Source organism: Coturnix japonica, chromosome 7, assembly GCF_054131305.1.
Source record: "Coturnix japonica strain WE chromosome 7, WE-NBRP24, whole genome shotgun sequence".
NCBI classification, from domain to species: Eukaryota; Metazoa; Chordata; class Aves; order Galliformes; family Phasianidae; genus Coturnix; species Coturnix japonica.
This window is the reverse complement of record NC_140669.1, coordinates 15,312,443-15,330,773: the sequence shown is the minus strand read 5'-3', so window position 1 is coordinate 15,330,773 and position 18,331 is coordinate 15,312,443. Positions and strand designations below refer to the sequence as shown.

The 18,331-nt window shown below is 39.0% G+C and overlaps 1 protein-coding gene and 1 long non-coding RNA gene across 8 annotated transcripts in view; one reads left to right on the top strand and one right to left on the bottom strand.

Moving 5' to 3' along the window:
• Nucleotides 1–2,117: 2,117 nt before the first annotated feature.
• LOC116653698 (uncharacterized) lies at nt 2,118–5,799 on the top strand. Of its 2 annotated transcripts, XR_014947922.1 has the most exons (3): nt 2,118–2,394; nt 3,656–3,814; nt 3,904–5,799. It is a non-coding gene; the product is annotated as an uncharacterized LOC116653698 (long non-coding RNA). The 2 variants fall into 2 exon arrangements; XR_004308069.2 differs by lacking the exon at nt 2,118–2,394 and having other exon boundaries at nt 3,493–3,814.
• A 1,230-nt stretch (nt 5,800–7,029) lies between these two features.
• The window catches only part of CCDC93 (CCC complex scaffolding subunit CCDC93), a 32,373-nt gene continuing 21,071 nt past the window's right edge, over nt 7,030–18,331 (bottom strand). For 3 of the 6 annotated variants that reach the window (XM_015868737.3, XM_015868731.3, XM_085552383.1), the window contains 9 exons: nt 18,179–18,260; nt 17,240–17,311; nt 15,998–16,069; nt 15,600–15,708; nt 13,384–13,466; nt 11,808–11,845; nt 10,487–10,571; nt 9,249–9,362; nt 7,030–8,185 (listed from right to left, as the gene is read on the bottom strand). In XM_015868737.3, coding sequence (XP_015724223.1) covers nt 8,132–8,185; nt 9,249–9,362; nt 10,487–10,571; nt 11,808–11,845; nt 13,384–13,466; nt 15,600–15,708; nt 15,998–16,069; nt 17,240–17,311; nt 18,179–18,260 — 709 coding nt within the window. In that variant the 3' untranslated portion in view covers nt 7,030–8,131. The remainder of the gene's footprint in view (nt 8,186–9,248; nt 9,363–10,486; nt 10,572–11,807; nt 11,846–13,383; nt 13,467–15,599; nt 15,709–15,997; nt 16,070–17,239; nt 17,312–18,178; nt 18,261–18,331) is intronic. The other 3 variants (XM_015868732.3, XR_014947920.1, XR_014947919.1) reach the window with 3 other exon arrangements.

The window sequence follows — 18,331 nt, the reverse complement described above, 5'->3', positions numbered from 1 at the left end:
TTTAATTACTGCATTCTGGATGTTTGATGACTGCACAGACTGAAACAACTACACAGCCTGTTATTTCTCACTGTAATTTCCCAATTAAGCCAAAGCAAACATCCTGCACTAAGTAATGAAAGGGATGGGCTTCAGCTTCCTGGCTTGTGCGGATGCAGTAACCTTTCTCTTTGTTTATGGAGTTACAAATGAAAAATAGTTTCTGACTAAATGTCTGTGTGCATTAAGCAGCATCTGTTCTGCTGCAGTATTGCTGTGAGTTTAAGAGATTGTCAAACTGATTGGAAATCTAACGTTTCCTTTGCAACTTAGCTGGTTATCAATCTTGTGAGCAGTTAATAGACCTCGGCCATCAGACTCTCAAGGCTTGGCTCATAACAGTGACTGATAGGCTGGGGACTAATATTGCATGCCTTGAGAAATTACCTTCTTTCTCTGAGAACCTTGACAAAGAAATTGGACTCTTTAAACCACTTTAAAAGGGTGATCAAAACTGTCCTGCTTGAACCGTGAGATCTTTTTGATACTTCTCAAAAGCAGCCAATAAAAGTAGAATTCCATTGCTAAGCTACTGCTCATAATCATGAAGAATCTTGTCATGTTACAGGTTTTTTATTCCATAATGCTGCTGAGTTATAGACAGGCACAAGACCAGTTAGAAAGTGTTGCCAACCAGATGTTTTGGGGTGAATATCACACATGGAGGACATGTTCTTCACTATCAATAAACATTTGAGAACTGGTTATTATCTACTTACAACTGCTGTTAATACATTCACGTGTTGGCAATAATTAACTTTGTTTCATGTATCAGAGCAACCAATGCTGCAGATACCCTCATCATTTGTTTTCCAGCTAGTAATGGAAGGAAGCTCTCACAGGATAGGTAAAAAGGAAAACATGTAATTATACAATAATATCTGAGTTGAGTAGAGGCCTCCAACTTCTGGGCACAGTGAAAGAAGGCAGGGTACTGAAAAGCTTGTATTTGGGTTTTAGTTCCACTGTTGCCATGTTTATGAGATAATTATTTACTTAATTCAACTTGTGGATCTTAAAGAACTCAAAATCCTAGTAACAAGAAGAGTCTGTTATTTGTTGTTAGGTGGTGTTTTCTCAAACTGAATAACTGAATAATAAAAAAAGAAGAAAAACAGACCCTAAAAAAATCTTGCAAAATTTTTTCCAAGTGCTCACCTTTATTTTGATTGTCTTCTGAAGATACTTAACTGTGTGGTTTTCTGAGCTCCTCTGTGGATGGCTGCAATCAGCTATGAGCACGGAGTCGCAGGAATACTGTTTAATGTTACTATGCATAACTGAAACTGTAAGTCACTCATAGGGATTAATGGACCATATGAATTTGTATGAGTTATTGAATCTTCCTTTTAACACCCAATGAGTGTTCATGATACAAATTCACTCCTAATTAAGTAAAGCCTTTCTGCGAGGAAAGAGCAAACAGACTATCTTAGCTGGTCCCATTGGCAAATACCTGCTGTGCAGAGGCAGCTGCCCTTTCTGCTTTCAATTCAATAAGGACAGAGCCCAGGGTTCCTCGCAGTGCCAATTTGGAGGCTATTTTACTTTGTTACAAGGCACAATTTAAAACTTCAGAGTAATGGGGTAAAAAAACCATGGTGCAACTCTGACCTGTCAGTCTATGCATTTAAAAAAGAATCCCCTCTTTACTTTCTCATAGCATACCCTGCTCCTGAGATACCGCAGTGCGTTGCCAGAGCACGGTCTTAGAGGAGCAATAAGCCTGTTTGAGGGGCTGCTCGTTTCTTGCTCACCTGGGGAGCAGAGGGATGATGCAAGTATGAGAGCCTCGTATTTGCCAGGAAATGCAGGGAAAGGAGCCTGTTTTGTGAGTAACTTCCACTGAAATTAGCATTGAAACTGTGGGGAAACAGGACAGAAGCGCACGTTCGGGGTTATAAAGGACTTCAGGAGAGAGGCGTCCCTCAGAGCCGTGAGGCGAGGACGAACCGCCTCCCCACAAGCCGCCATGTTGCAGGGCAGCCCTGGGGCGGGGCGGGAATGGCGGCGCCGCCTCCTCGTGCCTGCAGCCCCGGTACGGCTGAGGGGAGGAGCCACTGACAGCTAGTTCTTCTATAGCAGCGCTTATTGAACCTGCAGTTGGTATATACTGCTACTGGCCTGCACACACATTCATATATGAACCCTGTGGATAAAGGAAGCTGATGTAAAGGTTGCACTTCTCAGTTTCATTGCTAAGAGACTGAGACTCACTGACTTTATCCCCTATAGGAGCAGGATACATTGCCAGCCAGAACAGTAGCAGCTCCCCAAGGAATGCTGGAGAAGAATCTTCAGGTGCAACATCGCTGTTCCTTTGGCAAAACACATACAGAAAGATAACATTGCCAGGTAAGTGTAAACCTAATGAGGTGCTGGGCTTTGCCTCTCCTCCTCTGGGAGGAATTAGGCTGTCTGAGAGCTGGCATATACAGAATGCCTTTCTATACTCACACCAACCAACTATTTTGAGTTTTTTCTTGGTTATGCTTTTGCTTAAAGAAAAACAATTATGACAGTCTTCTTAAAAAACAAACAAACAAACAAAAAAAACCAAAACCAAAGGGAGATGGACATGCAATAGCTCTTAGTTTAAATATAGCATATCTATACTGATATGGTATAATGCAGTCCTCTTTCCTCTTTGAAAATGAGAGGGTTTTTTTTTATTATTTTACTTTCCCTTGAAACAAGCAACAACAAAAAATTGCAGCGTTGGGAGCCTAAATCAGTCTGATGCCTTGTAATTATTTGTTTACTTGTTATGAAACTCCTTAAGAAGTGAATTATACTGACATAAATGAACCTCGTGGAAAAAAAAAGCTGTTACCGACATCTGCACTCTGTCATACTTAGTTGGCAGTAGGTAACAATTCCCTCTGTATGAAGCTCAATTGAAATAAATGAGAGTGCTTGAAGGACACTGCGCTGCTGGATAATGCCCTTTTGATCAATCAAGTCACAAATACAAGGCTTGGCAGAGTGTAAATGTCAGGATTGCTTAAATGTAGCAATTACAGGGTCAGTATTACATTTTGGTGTCCAGAATTAGCAGTATTGTTGATGTGTTGTTGTTGATTTTCCTCTTTCAAAGTAGTTTATAGTCTAGGTGTGTAATTAGGCTATCAGTTTTGTGTGAGTCCTTCCTACTCCTTTGATGGCAATTAGGAAAGTGTTGTCCTGCACCTTGCCCTGTGCAGCCTCTCCAGCCCACGGAATTTGTTAGGACAGTATGGGAGCAAGATATGACTCTTCTTCTCTGAGGGAGTTAAACAAGGGTTGAAGGTTAAATGTAGTACCAAACTACCTTGTGCTAGTGACAAAGAAGTCCATTGCATGGCTCTTCCCAAGAGCACACTGATGAAGCTCTTCCTCAGGGCTAACATATAATCTTTAATGGTTGCTTGTCACAAAGTTGTCCTCGTAACATACACTCATCCCTTTTTGCAGAGTGATGAAAGATGTGCAGAGCTAGTCCTACCAAAGACAAAGGTTGCCACATGAGGGGTGTCCCATTTTAATTGTCAGGACAGATGTGATTTTTGTCTTCCTCCATCATAATCTGCTCCTTGTGCATTCTGCAGCCGTGTCTTGTGTCTGAGTGTGAATACAGGGCTATCTGTCTTGAAGAGTGATGTGGTCAAGCCCTTGCCAATGCTTTCCTTGCTACAGTGACGCTCAGAAGCTTTTCCACAACAACGAGAAGTCTGGTAAATCTGGCAGCCTGGCACTTTCTTTTAATGTGTAATGAATGGAGTCGGGGCCTTTTGTGGTAGGTACACGGATATCATGTTGTCATTTAGAAATACTTCCTTCAAACAAGTTGTCTTGCTAAGAATCCATGTTTTCTTTTGTTCTGAGGTGAAGGAACTACATATAGTGTTTACAGCTCATCATGCAGCTATAACTTTCCAGACAGATGGAAAAACATAGAAGGAACAGGAAGAGGAAAAAGCTGTTTTGATGGTTGGCATCTCAGTCGGAGTTCTTGTACTGTGCTGGATCTCCTTCATCACAGAATTAATAAGCTCCCTCTGTTCCTGCAGCATCCCACACATCTGGAAAAGCATCTTTATTTGGCTTGGCTACTCCAACTCTTCCTTTAATCCTTTCATTTATATAGCATTTAAGAAATATTACAACCATGCTTTCAAGAACCCTTTCCTGAAGTAGAGATAAAAGGGGACAGAGAAGGAAATGATTCCTTTATTGCACGTTACAGAGACTTCTGGAGGGAAATGTGCAGTGATACATGCAGACTTCAATCACAAGGTCTTGTTGAGGGGATTTAGCAACAAAGACTGAAGAAGTCTGCATATAAACCTACGGTCAGTTTACATTTCCCCCTTGGAAATACATGTATATTACTCCAGAGATTGACAAAGAAAGAAGCAGTGAATATCTCCCTTCATAAAACTGTTGTGGGTTAAAGTCTGCAAGCAAAGCACTGTAGCCATATAATAGCATGAATATCAAGTCTACCATTGAGTCATCAAGTCAAGTAGAGGTGCCATCCTGCAGCTTGCTCATCATCAGCAAGGGCACCAAGGGGAACTGTGGATTGAGCAACAGTGAAACATTTGTGATGTGCAAAGGATGTTGGCTTTATTGTGGGGACTTTTTTGGAAAGGAGAGAACAGAGAGAATAAACATTCTGCATTCAGTTCACTGCTGATTTTCTCTGAAATAAAGAGGGGTGATTAAGCAGCCCCAAAACACACCCCAGTTTGGCTGAGGGGCTGTGTCCTCCTGCAAGCAGCAGCTCAGGGAGAAGGGTTAGTGCAGTAAAAGTCAGTTATGTCCCTGGGGTTAAGTGAGATTTTAAAGCCAAGTGTAAAAGCTGTTCTGAGCTACAAAGGTTACATATGCACCTGCTTGCAAAAGCGGAGAACTGAGCCAGGAGTTTTTCACCTGTGTTGTGCTTTCTCACCCTGCAGGTCTCCCTATTTTCCAGAACTCCAGGTAAGTTCAAGACAGACAACTGATGGCTCCAGTAGGGACTGTACACATTATTATTTCACACTGCCCTAAAACTAAGCACGTATCTGTGGTTACAAGCACAAAATGTGCATTTCTGTACTATCAGCAACACATGGCTGCTTCATCAGCTGCAGGTGAAAGACTGCATTGCCCTATGTGGGGTCCTAACATCATGAATATACTCATCATCTAAACTGCGTAAATTCCATTACATGTCATTTGAAGTTGACTTCTTCCTTTGAGTTAAGTATTGCTTCCATCTGATCTAAGTAAGTCCAAAAATATATATACTTATCTTGTTTATATTTATGTACCAAGCCCAACGTTTGGCATAATGGGAGCGTATCTCTAGAAAGTCCTCAGTCTTGATTTAAAAGGTTGCAACAGTGGATAATTTTCTACCTTCCTTTGTCCTTTATTTCCATGATCGGTTACTCTCATTATCAAAACCTGCAACTTGATTTTAACTGAAAGAAAAGAGTAAAATGAAGCATGCAGGCATTCCTCCTTCTGGCAGTTCAAGCATTAAAGTTCAAATCTTACATTAGTTCTGTGCTGCTATCCTTGGCTTCAAGACAGAATGAAGAGCATACAGAATATAGAAACCCTGTGTCTATTAAGATGAACAGTAAAGTGTCCTGAATAAGAAATAATAACAAATGAGTTTTTGAGAAGGTATTCTAAAGAAGAATCATTTAGTAGTGCTTAGATGTATGGTCATTTATTTCCCCAACTACAAGTTGCCAGTTTGGAATAAACCAGTTATTTCTGCCTAAACACAGTGGCCTCGTTTTATTTCTTGATGCTGACTCTATTCCACATAGGACTTGGTGGAGATGGCTCAGCAGAAAGGCACTGCTCCCTCTTGGAGCAAGGTTCCAAGAGCCCTGCAGTGCTCTATGAATTAAGGCCTAGGGAGCTTTGTGCTCTTGGAATCCATGGATTGTGTAGAAATCCAAAGACTTTGAAATAAGAGACACAAACATACAATGTTAATAGCTTTCTATGCTCCAGCTCCTACAATAGAAGCCTCAGTCTCTTTCTAAAGGTCTGTTTTACCTGAGAATTCCCAAGCCCTTTCTGCTTGAAGAGTGATGCAGGCAGAAATTAAGGACTTTACTCTGAAAATACAGGATGATAGATTTCCCCGGCCCCAGTAACTTCTAAGCTAGTTGGCACACCAGACATCAAGAAACCAGGTATGAGCAGCCTATGGCAACACGCTGAACACCCGGGGGCACCAAACCTGCCCAAAGAGTTGGATAGGATGCAGTTCCTGCCTGGAAAATCAGGGAGATCAGCCCACCACCCAGATCTGGTGGCTGCTGGCAGAGACTGCCTACACTGCAACCCTGTCAGTACACGCACTGTACAAATAAACAGGACAATGTTCAGAAACTTCAGATAAAAGACTATGTTATGCATATGTCATCCACCACCCAAACAAGATTTGTGTATTGCTTTATATGAGAGTCCTACTTGCATGCCTAATTTAGGCAAAGCTGGTTCTAAGGAGTCACTAAACTGTACATCAACTGTTTAATTTAATTAACCAACTGTACAGTGCATGTAATGCATGCACTTTTCCGTTTAATGCTACAGAGTCTGTGTAAGGTCACATACAACCTTCCACTGTTCTCAAAAGGAGTGGAACGAGGTGGTGCAGTGTGATAAACTTGTACCATCTCCGCTGACAATTCCATACCATGAACCAATGTCTATGCAAAACAAATCTTACCCTTCTGTGGATGGGCTCTGCATATAGCATGTTTGATAGTTTGTTCCAGATACCTAAACATCAAGCTTAACAAAAGCGGCAAGAGATAACACATTACCAATTGCTATGTGACACACAAAAGCATTTCTACTAGTGAATATCAAGACACTACATTTACAGAACTCATCTTTTAATGCACTTGTAATTCAAAATCGTATTAAGGCTTCTATATCAACCTTAAGTGTGGAACCTTGAAGTGCCATCCTTAAAACACAATAGCAAAAGTTCACTGAATTCTAAACATCTTTTTATTTTGTATTTGCTGCCATAGAAAGTAATCTATCAGCAGTCATCAATGTTACTGGGGCAAAATAATGTGGTTTTCATTTTACTGAATAAAAGATGTGATGTACAGTAAGTCAGTCCAAAATCCTGATGTTAAGTACAAAAAGCAACTGTTTGAATTATAAAATACCATACATACAGAGATAAAAATGTTTCAGAAAGTGTTCCACAAAGTTTCTAAATCTTCAGTAGGGTAGATAGGCTGTTGTCTTCAAAGGTGAGCGTCAGGTCATTTGAGCAGAAAGTCTGAATATTTACCTTCCTATGTTACAGCTGACACAGACTTAGATTTTCATCCCAGCCAGGGATAACACGATGGCTCTACTGATTAAGGTGTATGTCCTGGAGTTATTAATTTAACAAGTGCATACTCTATATATAAAAAGGAAATTTCAAACAAAATTATACAACTGCTAGACTTTATAAAAATATAGATCTATATTTTTACATGAGCATTATCCAAGATAAGTTTCCATTTTCTTTTGTCTTAACCATTAGAAATTAATTTGTATTCCTCTGGAATCTTACCTAGAGTTTAAATTAAAATGATGTGAAGTTATTAGCTGCTGGAAAGTTTTGGGAACCATTTCTTGTGTTTATGTTTGGCCAAAATTAACAAGCCACTGCACCTTGCAGTGCTCATCTTATGGTACTGGACAAACGACACAGACTGTATCTACTTATTGCAGAACTTTGTAGTTCTTCAGTGTTAAACCCCAAATAAAAACCATCTTCATTGTCCTTACTGTGAAGAAAAAAAAGCAAAACAACAAAAATAAATAAAATTAGACAGTATTTCTGTTTTGCTGTACTGCATTAACTCTTTACTGTGTAGTGGAGGCAATAATGAATAATACAGCCATTTGATGAAGGAATGTAAAAGAGTACATACTGGAAAAAATTCCAGACTTTACAGCTGTGTGTGTATGTGTGTATATATATATACACACGTATGTGTACAATTGCAGCTGTAATTGTCACTTCACAAAAGAGATTTAATGTATAGACTGAACAATCATATAGATCAACTTCACCAGCTGGAGATCTTCAGGAAGAAGTAGCTTTCAGCTTGGACAGCAGCATTTCATTCTTACGACATTCCTGTTAACAGAAAGCAAACAGATAAGGTAGTTATTAACCCTATTGTATGTATCTGCACATCAGCAAACCAAAGTCTCATCTTCAAAAGACCTCCAAAATACAAAGTAGCCTGGAATGAATGATGAATTAACTTTTTATTCATCTGCAATGTTATTCCAATGGAAAATTCATTAAATTTCATGATACACACACCAAAAGGAATGCTGCTTGACCACCAGCCTAAAACTGCTAGAAGTAGATTGAGTCTATCCAGCTATTTATTTCTAAATTGAACAAAAGCCTGAAATTAAGATTACTTTTTGAACACCTGAAAATTCAGAAGACAGTCTGCAAAATGTCAGTGTCCAAGAAACCATTCTTGGTCAAGAAATGGGTGAACACAGGCACTGACCATCTGTTTTCAGCAGCACAACCACAATTTTATAACGTTCTTTTTAAAACTAGTGAGATTGAATAGAAGTTCTCTCGCAGAGCAGTGGAAGACACACGGCTTTTTTCTGCTTCAAGAAAAACCCAACAACTGCTTCAACAAAAAACCCCACAACCATGTAACCTCATCAAAGAGGATGTAAAACACTGTCAGAAAAGTAGAACAGCCCACCTTCCAGAGCACATCATCAGGAGAGCCACAGGAGAGGCTACCCCAGAATAAACCAGAAAGATATACTTTTTTCCTCCCAAATAATCTGAAGCCAAAATGACAAATTTGCTTGGCAGCACTACTTTCATTAGCATGGTAATAATTAACAGAACCACACATTATGATGATAAACTCAAGAGAGGTGAAATGAATGAAGGGTTAAGCAGTCCTTCCACAGCAAGTGAAATACAAGGCTGGTTACTAAAGTGCTTATGACTACAAAGACACTAGACTGCCTCTCTTACTCATACATTTCCACAACCCTCTTTGCTCCAACGTCTAATTGCTGCTCATTGATCACCAGGAGATTCCATCTTGAAACCTAAATACACAGCTTGCTCAGTAGCAAATTAACAAACAACTTAAACAACTCCTGATCAGTTCTAGCACTTGCCAACTTATACTAGCAAGAAACATTCTTACCTCTTTAAATTCTTTCACTGTTTTAAAGTAAAGCCTTTGTTTCTCTAGAAGCTCTAAGTATTCATCATTCAACTGATCTCTCCGCATTTTATTTTCTTGCTTCTTCTTTTCCATCTGTTGGTACACAGGAAGGATTAAAGGTCACTTACTGTATAAGAAACACCCACAAAAGCACATGAAGTGTAAGAAATAATTTCCTAAAACAATGAGACGGATGCTTCACAAATGACATCCTTGCCTTGTGCTTTAAACACAGCAAACATTTAGGACATCTCAGAATCAGTGGCACTGTAAGAAGCATTCAGAACTGAGTTAAGGTTCCTGTCTCTGCAAACCCAGAATTTTGCCCACCAAACTGGTCTACATCAATGATGACATAGTGAAATTAACAGGAAACTGCAGCCTTTGGATGAAACAGCAAGGTCTTGATCTCAGTGTTTATGCTAGTTGCACCAATTGGAGCAGGGCACATCTTTAACTTTTCTTTGTAATTTTAACTTCTCAAGACCCATACACGAAAATTCTCTTTTGTCTTTGTGCCAAAGCTGTGACAAACTCTAAATGGAAAGATCAGCTCTTATTATAAGAAGGTTGCCTTCCTCTCAAGAATAGAGGCTACTGACAAGCACCACATCCATGGACACCATTAGTTGAAGTAACTGCTGGCTCATGTGTGTACACCAGCCCAAGACCACGTAATACGAAGTTCACTGAGGATGAACATTCACAGAACAGCCACTGAGTGTTAACCACAAGCAGTTCTGTCTTCTCTGCAGTAACTCCTGGGCTCTGCACACCCACAAAGCCCTCAAAGCCCTTCCACTTGACCTGTGGGCACAACACATTTTTCTAAATCTACTTTAAACACCAGAATGAGAGTCTCACATAGGCACAGCTGTACTTGTGCATTTTCCAAATGGAAAAAATTCCCATTGACCTCTCAGGGACTTCAGTGAGACTTTGGGTACATACAGCTGTTTCAAGCATCTACATCACTACACAGCCAGTAACAAGGAATATAAAATTCCCACGAGCAGAGAAGAGTTAAGAGTACCTCTCTTCTATTCATTTATATTTCAGCAGTGGCAGTTCCCTATGGATGGGGAAAAATTAATAACTGTTATTTCCTTGCTTAATTTGCACCTCACACACTGAATTTTGCCATGCATAGTTATTATCCAAGGCTTTTCTGAAATATTTTTCAAGTTTTATTAGAACAAGTGAGAAGCATCTCAGACCTTCATTCGATTCTGTTTGATGCCTTCTACGATCTGCTCCATCTGACGTAAGAACTGCTCACGAGAACCAGAAGATGCCATTGCCCTGGGGGGGAAAATAAAAGCAACAAACTGATATGTATGAGGGACAGTGCATCTCATCTACAATTATCCTGTATATTCACCCATGTCCAAGTGTCTGCATTATTTTTTTTTACATAGAATACTAAGTAACCATTTTAATCTCTGATTTCAAGTAACAGTGCAGATCTTCAGCTGATGTAAACTATCAAAGAGATGGGAACGGAGAATACAGAGTTCATCACAAAGAGTTCTCTCTGACAGTTCAAATCTCTCATATGTTTTCAAGAAACAAATTGCTATTAACTGATCAAGAGCACAAACTGGTAAGAAAAGCAGCTGATTCGAACATAAAGGTGAGTGGAGGACTAGGAGAACAGTCAGGATTCTAGAACATTGTTTTGTGTCCTAACAGGAAAAGCCCTGAAGTAATTTTGGGCTTGTAACTTACCTTGAACAGATGAAGGGAAACAAAGAAAATACCACCACCCCCCCCATTAATGCAGCCAACCAAATCCCAGCTATCAGTTACAGCATTGGGTTCTACTGACTGGACAGAATCAAAAGGATCTCATCACTGAGCAGAACCGATCTACAGTTTCTGCTACAAAGGAAAACACTTGAAATACCCAATTGTTTGGGCTTGCTTCTGTTGTAATTACAATTGTGAATATGACAATACAAAATTAACTTAAGAGATCATCTCCTCTCCTATAACTACTGAATTGTGCAGCTGAGACAAAATTCCTACTGGATTTTTTTCCCCCTTAAGTCAAAAAAGCACCAGAGAGAAATAAACATTGGCTGCATTGCAGATGTAATTTTGACCTTAAGCCTCCTAACAAACTATGATCTGACTTCACACTTCATCAAAACCTTTAAATACTGAGTTAGTTTATAAAAAAAACATCTGAAATAAGCCTGAATCTAATGTTTTGTATTTAATAGAACTACAGCTTCACAAAACGGAGAAAGATACTTCAATTAACTCCAGGAAAATTGAGACTGAATTTCTTTACATAACCACAACTGAACAGCCACATATTAAAAACATATGTTCACTATAAAAGTTAAGCAATACCAAGTCTGAAATACCCCAAACATTGGCTTCAGCAGAATTAATAAACTATTTCATTAAATAGTTTAAGTTAATAAAATATTCTAACAAATTTTTAGAGTCCATAACTCACACCCCCTCCTATTTTTCCAACCAGATACTTTACCCATTGCAACTATCAAGAGAAAAATGACCATTACTTACTGATGAAAGTTGTCATGGATAGAATTCAGTAAATTCACCTGTGAATCAAGAGAAGAAAAAAAAAAAAAAGGAAGTAAATATTTGATGTTCTGACATCATTATGAGTAGCTCCTGCTATGAGATACTGGCACTGCACTTAAATAAAACAAAGAAAAACCCGTTACACCACTAACAGAAGTTATTTTGTTGCTCTTGGTATAACCCACCCAGCTGATTAAACTGCCTGATTTTTTTCTTACTATCTAAAAATTGCTGAGAGCACTAAAATTCACTAATTAGCAACAAATGAGATTCCTCACGGCTTTCAATACCTCTTCCAAGTCTCCTACAGTTAAACCTTCCAAGCAGTTTCTCCTTATGATGAATACCTGGAAATGTACTGAACAAACCTAAGCACTGCAAGCAGAACCATTTTCCTTAACTGCTACAGAAAGCTGAACTGACCTCCCTCGAATCTACAGTCTTCTATATAAATGCAACAGCAATAGGCACATGCACCGCAGAACCTGCAGCTGTTCCTGACCTTGCTATTAAACAAACTCTGAGCAGATTCCAATGCTATGTTGCTTTAAGATTCCTGTTACTCAGAGGAAAGAGATCACTGCGTGACCCATTGATATTTGCCCACAAGTTACCCTGCACAACAATAAAGCCAGACTATAAAACCTGTGAAGCAAAGACATATTGAAAAACTCAGTTTAAAAGCATTTTAATAATTAAACTTTCAAAGTGTGATTAAAACCATCAACTACATGAGAAGAGACTTTCACATCAGAACTGTAACCTTCACAGCCATAATTCCACTGTATTGCATTACCCTCTATTTGTTGAGCAAATGTTATAACAGGGTTGGGCGTTTTGTAAACATAGAAAATAAAAACAAACTAACAAAAAAGCCACCAAAACCACCAAACCAAACAAGAAATCTTCATAAGACAATAATACATATTTAACGAAACTATGACTGTGCATGAAGCCATTTGAACATCTCTCTCATGACTGGCATCAAGCTAAATGAAATGCTTGAACAGTTTATTTGCCTTTTGAAATTATATCCGTGCAAGTGAAGCTTGGAACTTGGAAGTTACATGCAGCATAAGTTAATTGCTGAAGAACATTTCTGCTTTCAGACCTATTCCATCAGTTGTCCACGTGCCCTCTAAAGAAGTCATACAAACTACTGATTTTCTAAACTGGAAACCATCTAGCACACATATTAGAATCCACCACTTAAGGGATGGAAATAGTCATTCAGTAGCTTCAAAAACATGTATCCTTTTGTTGTCTTAAGTTTGACAGCCACTTGGCCTCGCAGAGAGAGATTTGCTCAGCAAATGTTACTTCTCTTTTGTTCACAGTGAGCAGTTTAAACATGCTTTACTAACAAACACACCTCCTACAACACAGATAATTTCCAGCTCAACATCAGAAATACCTGTATGAGCCAAGTGTCTCAATTTCACTTTCAAAGACTGATAACTTAGCTCTGACATGGCTAAACAGACTTTTACTTAGCTTTCACTTTCTCCTTCTCCATAGACGGAATATTCAGAACACAGCAGTAACGCTTTCTTACCTCCTTTTCCAAATATACTTTTTTATCATCCAGTGTATTATAAAGCGTAAAGAACTGCTTTGTTTCTTTGTGAGTTGCTGAGACTGCAAAGAAAGAAAAAGGTAGAACAATAACAGAGCATGAGTGAAATGGAACCTATACAAGTACTCTGCAGGCTTTGTATAATACACTGCAATCAATAATGAAACGCACTCTTTTATATATTCTGGAAGAACATTTCCTCTGCATTTGAATCTCCAGCAGGGTTTGGAGCTAACAAGATTTTATGAGAATTAAACTCCAAAACAACACAGTTTGATGTTCAGCCCCAGCTACCGACAGTCCTTTATGCAGATGTACACTGGCACTATCTGCTGTGCTCCCTTACCACTCTCCGTTCATTCTTCCATCATGGGCATTACCCTTAGACAACACAGGCTGCTGTGTTGCTAACACTAGTCATCTAGTTACCCTAGATAACTTCTGCACTGGTAGGTCACAGAGTGCAGTGGTACAGATTTTCTGACAAAACTGTGTGCAAAAAAACAGAGTGCATTAAACTGCATCTTCCAAGCTACAAATGTGCAAGATGCCCAAGAAGGCTTTAGAACTTCTACTGTTTTATCTCCCTTTTTACAAGATATTTAAGCTGACAGCATTACATACTATCCTCCTTCCAAAAAAAAAAATCCTATCTGTTGTAGGTGAGCACAGCAGATGCTGGTCACAGCTCAGTGGGGAAAGTAAGGCTCAGACACACCTTCCATTTGGGCCTACAAGATAAAGATTGATACTTAAGTCTCTGAAGTGTTTACCTTTTCCCCACTGACTACAGGAACCAAAGATGGTGGGAAAAAGCTCAACGGAGAAGGACAACTGGCAAAAATTATTTCAGTTAACATATCGAACACTGTCTCCAGAATTCTGAACCCAGAAAAAAAGTAGGGGTTTAAAAAGATCAAATGACTTCATGATGCAAATTATTCCCAAAGTCACAGGTAAGACTAAATTAGACTGAAATCTTCACATTAAACTGTAACAGCTAACAAGTTGTTATCTTTAAACAAGATCTTTTCAAATTACTATACTTGACTAAGGTTTTGAATGGAGCCATTAACAGACAGCACAACTCTCCCACCACGTCATAACACCACTAAATATCCAGCTTCTTAAAGGAAGTCCTGCTGCTTGATGTTTTCCAGCTGAAGCCAAGCAGCTGTTCACATCTCCGAGTTGAATGAAATCCAGCACTGACTACTTCTGCAGCATGAGCTGTGAGCAGAGAGCTTTTCCACTGCTGCAACTGACCCTGTATCCTAGAAAGCATACTGAGCACTCACAGCCTGAAAGCATCAAGGAATTCAGGAAAGGCTGGGATAGGCTGGACTATCAGTAAGGGCTGTTCAGCACACTCCACGAAGAGACTTTCCAACCGCTGCTGCTTTGAAATCAGGCTGTTGTCTAAAGAACTGTATGAACAGAAGGACCTTCAGCAGATCTTGATTAGTTCTGTTTTTGCTGGACTTTCTAACAAATTGAAGTGATTCCTAAACCTCTCCTTTCTTGCAGCTCTCCTTTATCTTGGAGCAGCTGAAACTTAGAAGCACTCCAATACAGAACCACTGAGGTTGGAAGGCACCTGTGAAAGCTGCCCTGTCCAAAATACCTTGGACCTAGAAGTCCAAAAACCTGTTTTTGGCAACTCTAAAGATCTCCTGAATCTGGCCAAATGAAAAACCTCCTAAGAAAAAAAAAAAAAAAAAAAATCCCCACAATTCACAGGAAAATTTGCTACAAGTTTTCAGCTCTATTTTCTAAAATGTTTGCCTGGATTGTGCAAGCTCCTGGCCAGGTGACTGAGCACAGCATTATTCTTATATACTGTGTTTATTTTGTGCTACAGAAAATGAAGTTCCAGGAACTTCAAAGCAACATAAATCTACTTATTTGTATATGGTGTATTAATTCTAAACACACTGGTTATTGACCTACGTGACTGAACCTATTACGACCAGAATTTACTCCAAAAATCTTGCGCATCAAGTTTTGCCCACAAGAGAATTCTTATAGCCAGCTTATAAAACCTTGAAAACAGGGTATATAATATGAATATCAAACGACTCCTAAAGTCCACAGAATCAGCAATTGCTGTTGTTACACACCATAAGTTTAAAATGCAATTGCCCTCCTTCTGGGGCTTTAGCCTTCAGTAGAATGTTCCTGCTTGATATACATACCCTGACTGTAAAGTTCAATAAATCTCTTCTGATACTGTGTTAGCTCAGCTCGGCTGGGTACTTCATCAATCTTGCGCTGTAAAATCGCTATTTCTCTGTTTCTTCGTGCCTGAATAGAAAGTTAGGAGGGGAGAAAACAAAGCCTCTTCTTGTTCTCTTCTTAAAATGGATGAAGCCCCCCACAGCAGTACTTTGTTACTAAATAATTAATGTTTGTTGTTTTTTTGGTGGTTGTCTTATTTTTTTTTAAAGCGTTGGCTGAGGCACAATAGTATTTTGTAAATTATTTGTGATTATTATTTATATTTTTCAATTACAACAAAAATTGAAATTATTATTGAAAGTGACAGGGTAAGAAAAACTTTAATTGTTTTATCCAAGTAAGTTTATAGACTTACCAGCAATAGCCGGATCTTTTGAAGCTTTTCCTTCTCAGCTTTGTACTGTTGGTCTATGAGCTTATTTGGCTCCTAGAATTTGAGAAGCCAAAACAATTGTGAGTTACAGTGACAAATGAGAGCTGCAATTACAATAATGTGCAGACTGATTTTTGTCTATATTTGTGTCTTCCACCCAGTGGTTCCCACTGGAACACCATCATCGCTTGCTATATTTTTAAACAATGATCCATAATCTACATCTTTCACTGCAAACAAGCTAAGACTTTTACATTTTAGTTCTTAAGATTTGTCAGTTGTTTTTCTACTGCTTACAACAGACACTCAAAACGAAGCCATGTATCCAAAGATTCTCTGGAACCACTCTGCAAATGTTTAGTATACACTTTGATTCATCAGCAGGGTTCAGAGAATCACAGAATGGTTTGGGTTGGAAGGGTCATGTCATGTCCCACCTCTCTGCCCCCCTCCACCAGCCACAGCCAGGGCCACCAACCTCCAGAAGGGTAAGGATAAACACAGTCCAGGACAGAACGCAAACCTTCTGGCATGTATTCTACACTTCCTGCAATGAGCATGGATGCCTTTTTCTTCTTTAAATATTTAAGTTATGTTTTCATTTTTTCATGCTGTGTTCAGAAGGACAGCAGCATCACTGAACCCATAATCTACCTGATTTCTAGCACATATGTATATCAAACATTTACTCATTAAAACAATGAAGTTGAGCGTTTCATTTTCTGTTCATTCATAATTCATTGCCAACAGTTCGGTCACACCAGTGTTAAACCTAATTTCAGATAGCTGCTAACTGTATGCAGTGTTCTGAGCCACTGAAAAGTTGCGCTTCCATCCTTCAAACATATCCACTTTAAGGGGGAAAAAAAGACCTCCAGAACAAACATATTTCCTGAGGAGGACCTGTGTATGCCATAAATATGAACCTCTAGTAATGCAACATCCAGAGATTCTTCTTTGATATTACAAAGAAAAAAGCAGAAGGGACAAAAATATCTGTGAGTTTGCCCCATGTGTTCTAGCAAGAAGAATGAAAAACATCGTGGTGATTTTTATTCTATAGTACTTCATTGTTTACCAGCCTGAACTGTGGCTTTACCAGAGGAGTAGAACAGAATTCTTCAGAAATTGCAACAGGTATTTTTATCCTAACTAGAATGTGCCCGAGTCAGAAAGACATCAACCAGCAGTTTAAGACACGCTCCTCACACACTTGCTCTTTACCTCTTCCTCCCCATTTTCTGCTGCCTCAGCTTTCAAACTCTCAATATCTTGTTGAAGGCGCTCCATTTCTTCCTGTTTAAAAAAAGGAGTTCATATTGCTTTTAACTGAGACCTATTCTCTTAAAAGAGGATGGGAGTAAGTTTGATATCATACAAGTGTAACAGAATTGTGGTGCTGACCATACACTTTGTTTTAAAACTTGTAAAGACCCAAAAGTAATTCCTGACCCCAAAGTTAAGCATGCTTTATAACTCATTACACAAAACTGAATATCTAATTTATCAAACATGGGAACAGATTTATTTCTTACTTGTAACTATACTTGCAAATATACTCTGCTAGGTAAAACATTCGATGAGTTACATAGCAAATAAGAAGCTAAGAAAACAATTAAATACTACCAACAGCAACAGTATGACACAGAACTGCAATGCATGGAATTCCTAACAATGAATGAACCAAAAGTTAGCCGTAAGGTCATTTCCATCACAATTCTTCACAGTTTTCCATAATATCTGTATAGGAAAACAAGGTTTCTGTGCTCAGTATTTGCCAGAGTACATTACACCTGTCCACTTCCTTCATTCCATTAAATTACATCCCCTACTGTTTAAATAGATGAGAATGAAAGTGAATCTCTCTGATCATATTCCTAGGCAGCCCATAAACACAGCAGTAATACGCTACAGTTAAACAGCCAAGCTGAAACGCTACTTTGAAAACTGTAACAGATTCATCTCAGTCTTTGAATCTAGCGCTTTGCTCCAAAGCTGGGGCTTTCAGCAAGATTTCCACTTTGGCACTGGGCTCCTCATGTCATTGCTGGCTCATCTAAGATAATGGCATGGGGAAACCACAAGAAAGGACAAAGCAGGAAAAAGTAAAATGCTTGTTTACCAAGTTGTAAATTAATTGTTGTCTAACAAATAATAACTTACCCTACAGTGTGCTTTGAATTCTTGCTCTTGGCTTTTAAGGTTTTCATTCATGGCTACCAGTGTTCGCAGATTCTGTAACACACTAAATTTGAAGACCCAGCAAAATCACATTAGTCTTTTCATTTCTAAGCTAAGCAGGCAGAGAACTAAAAG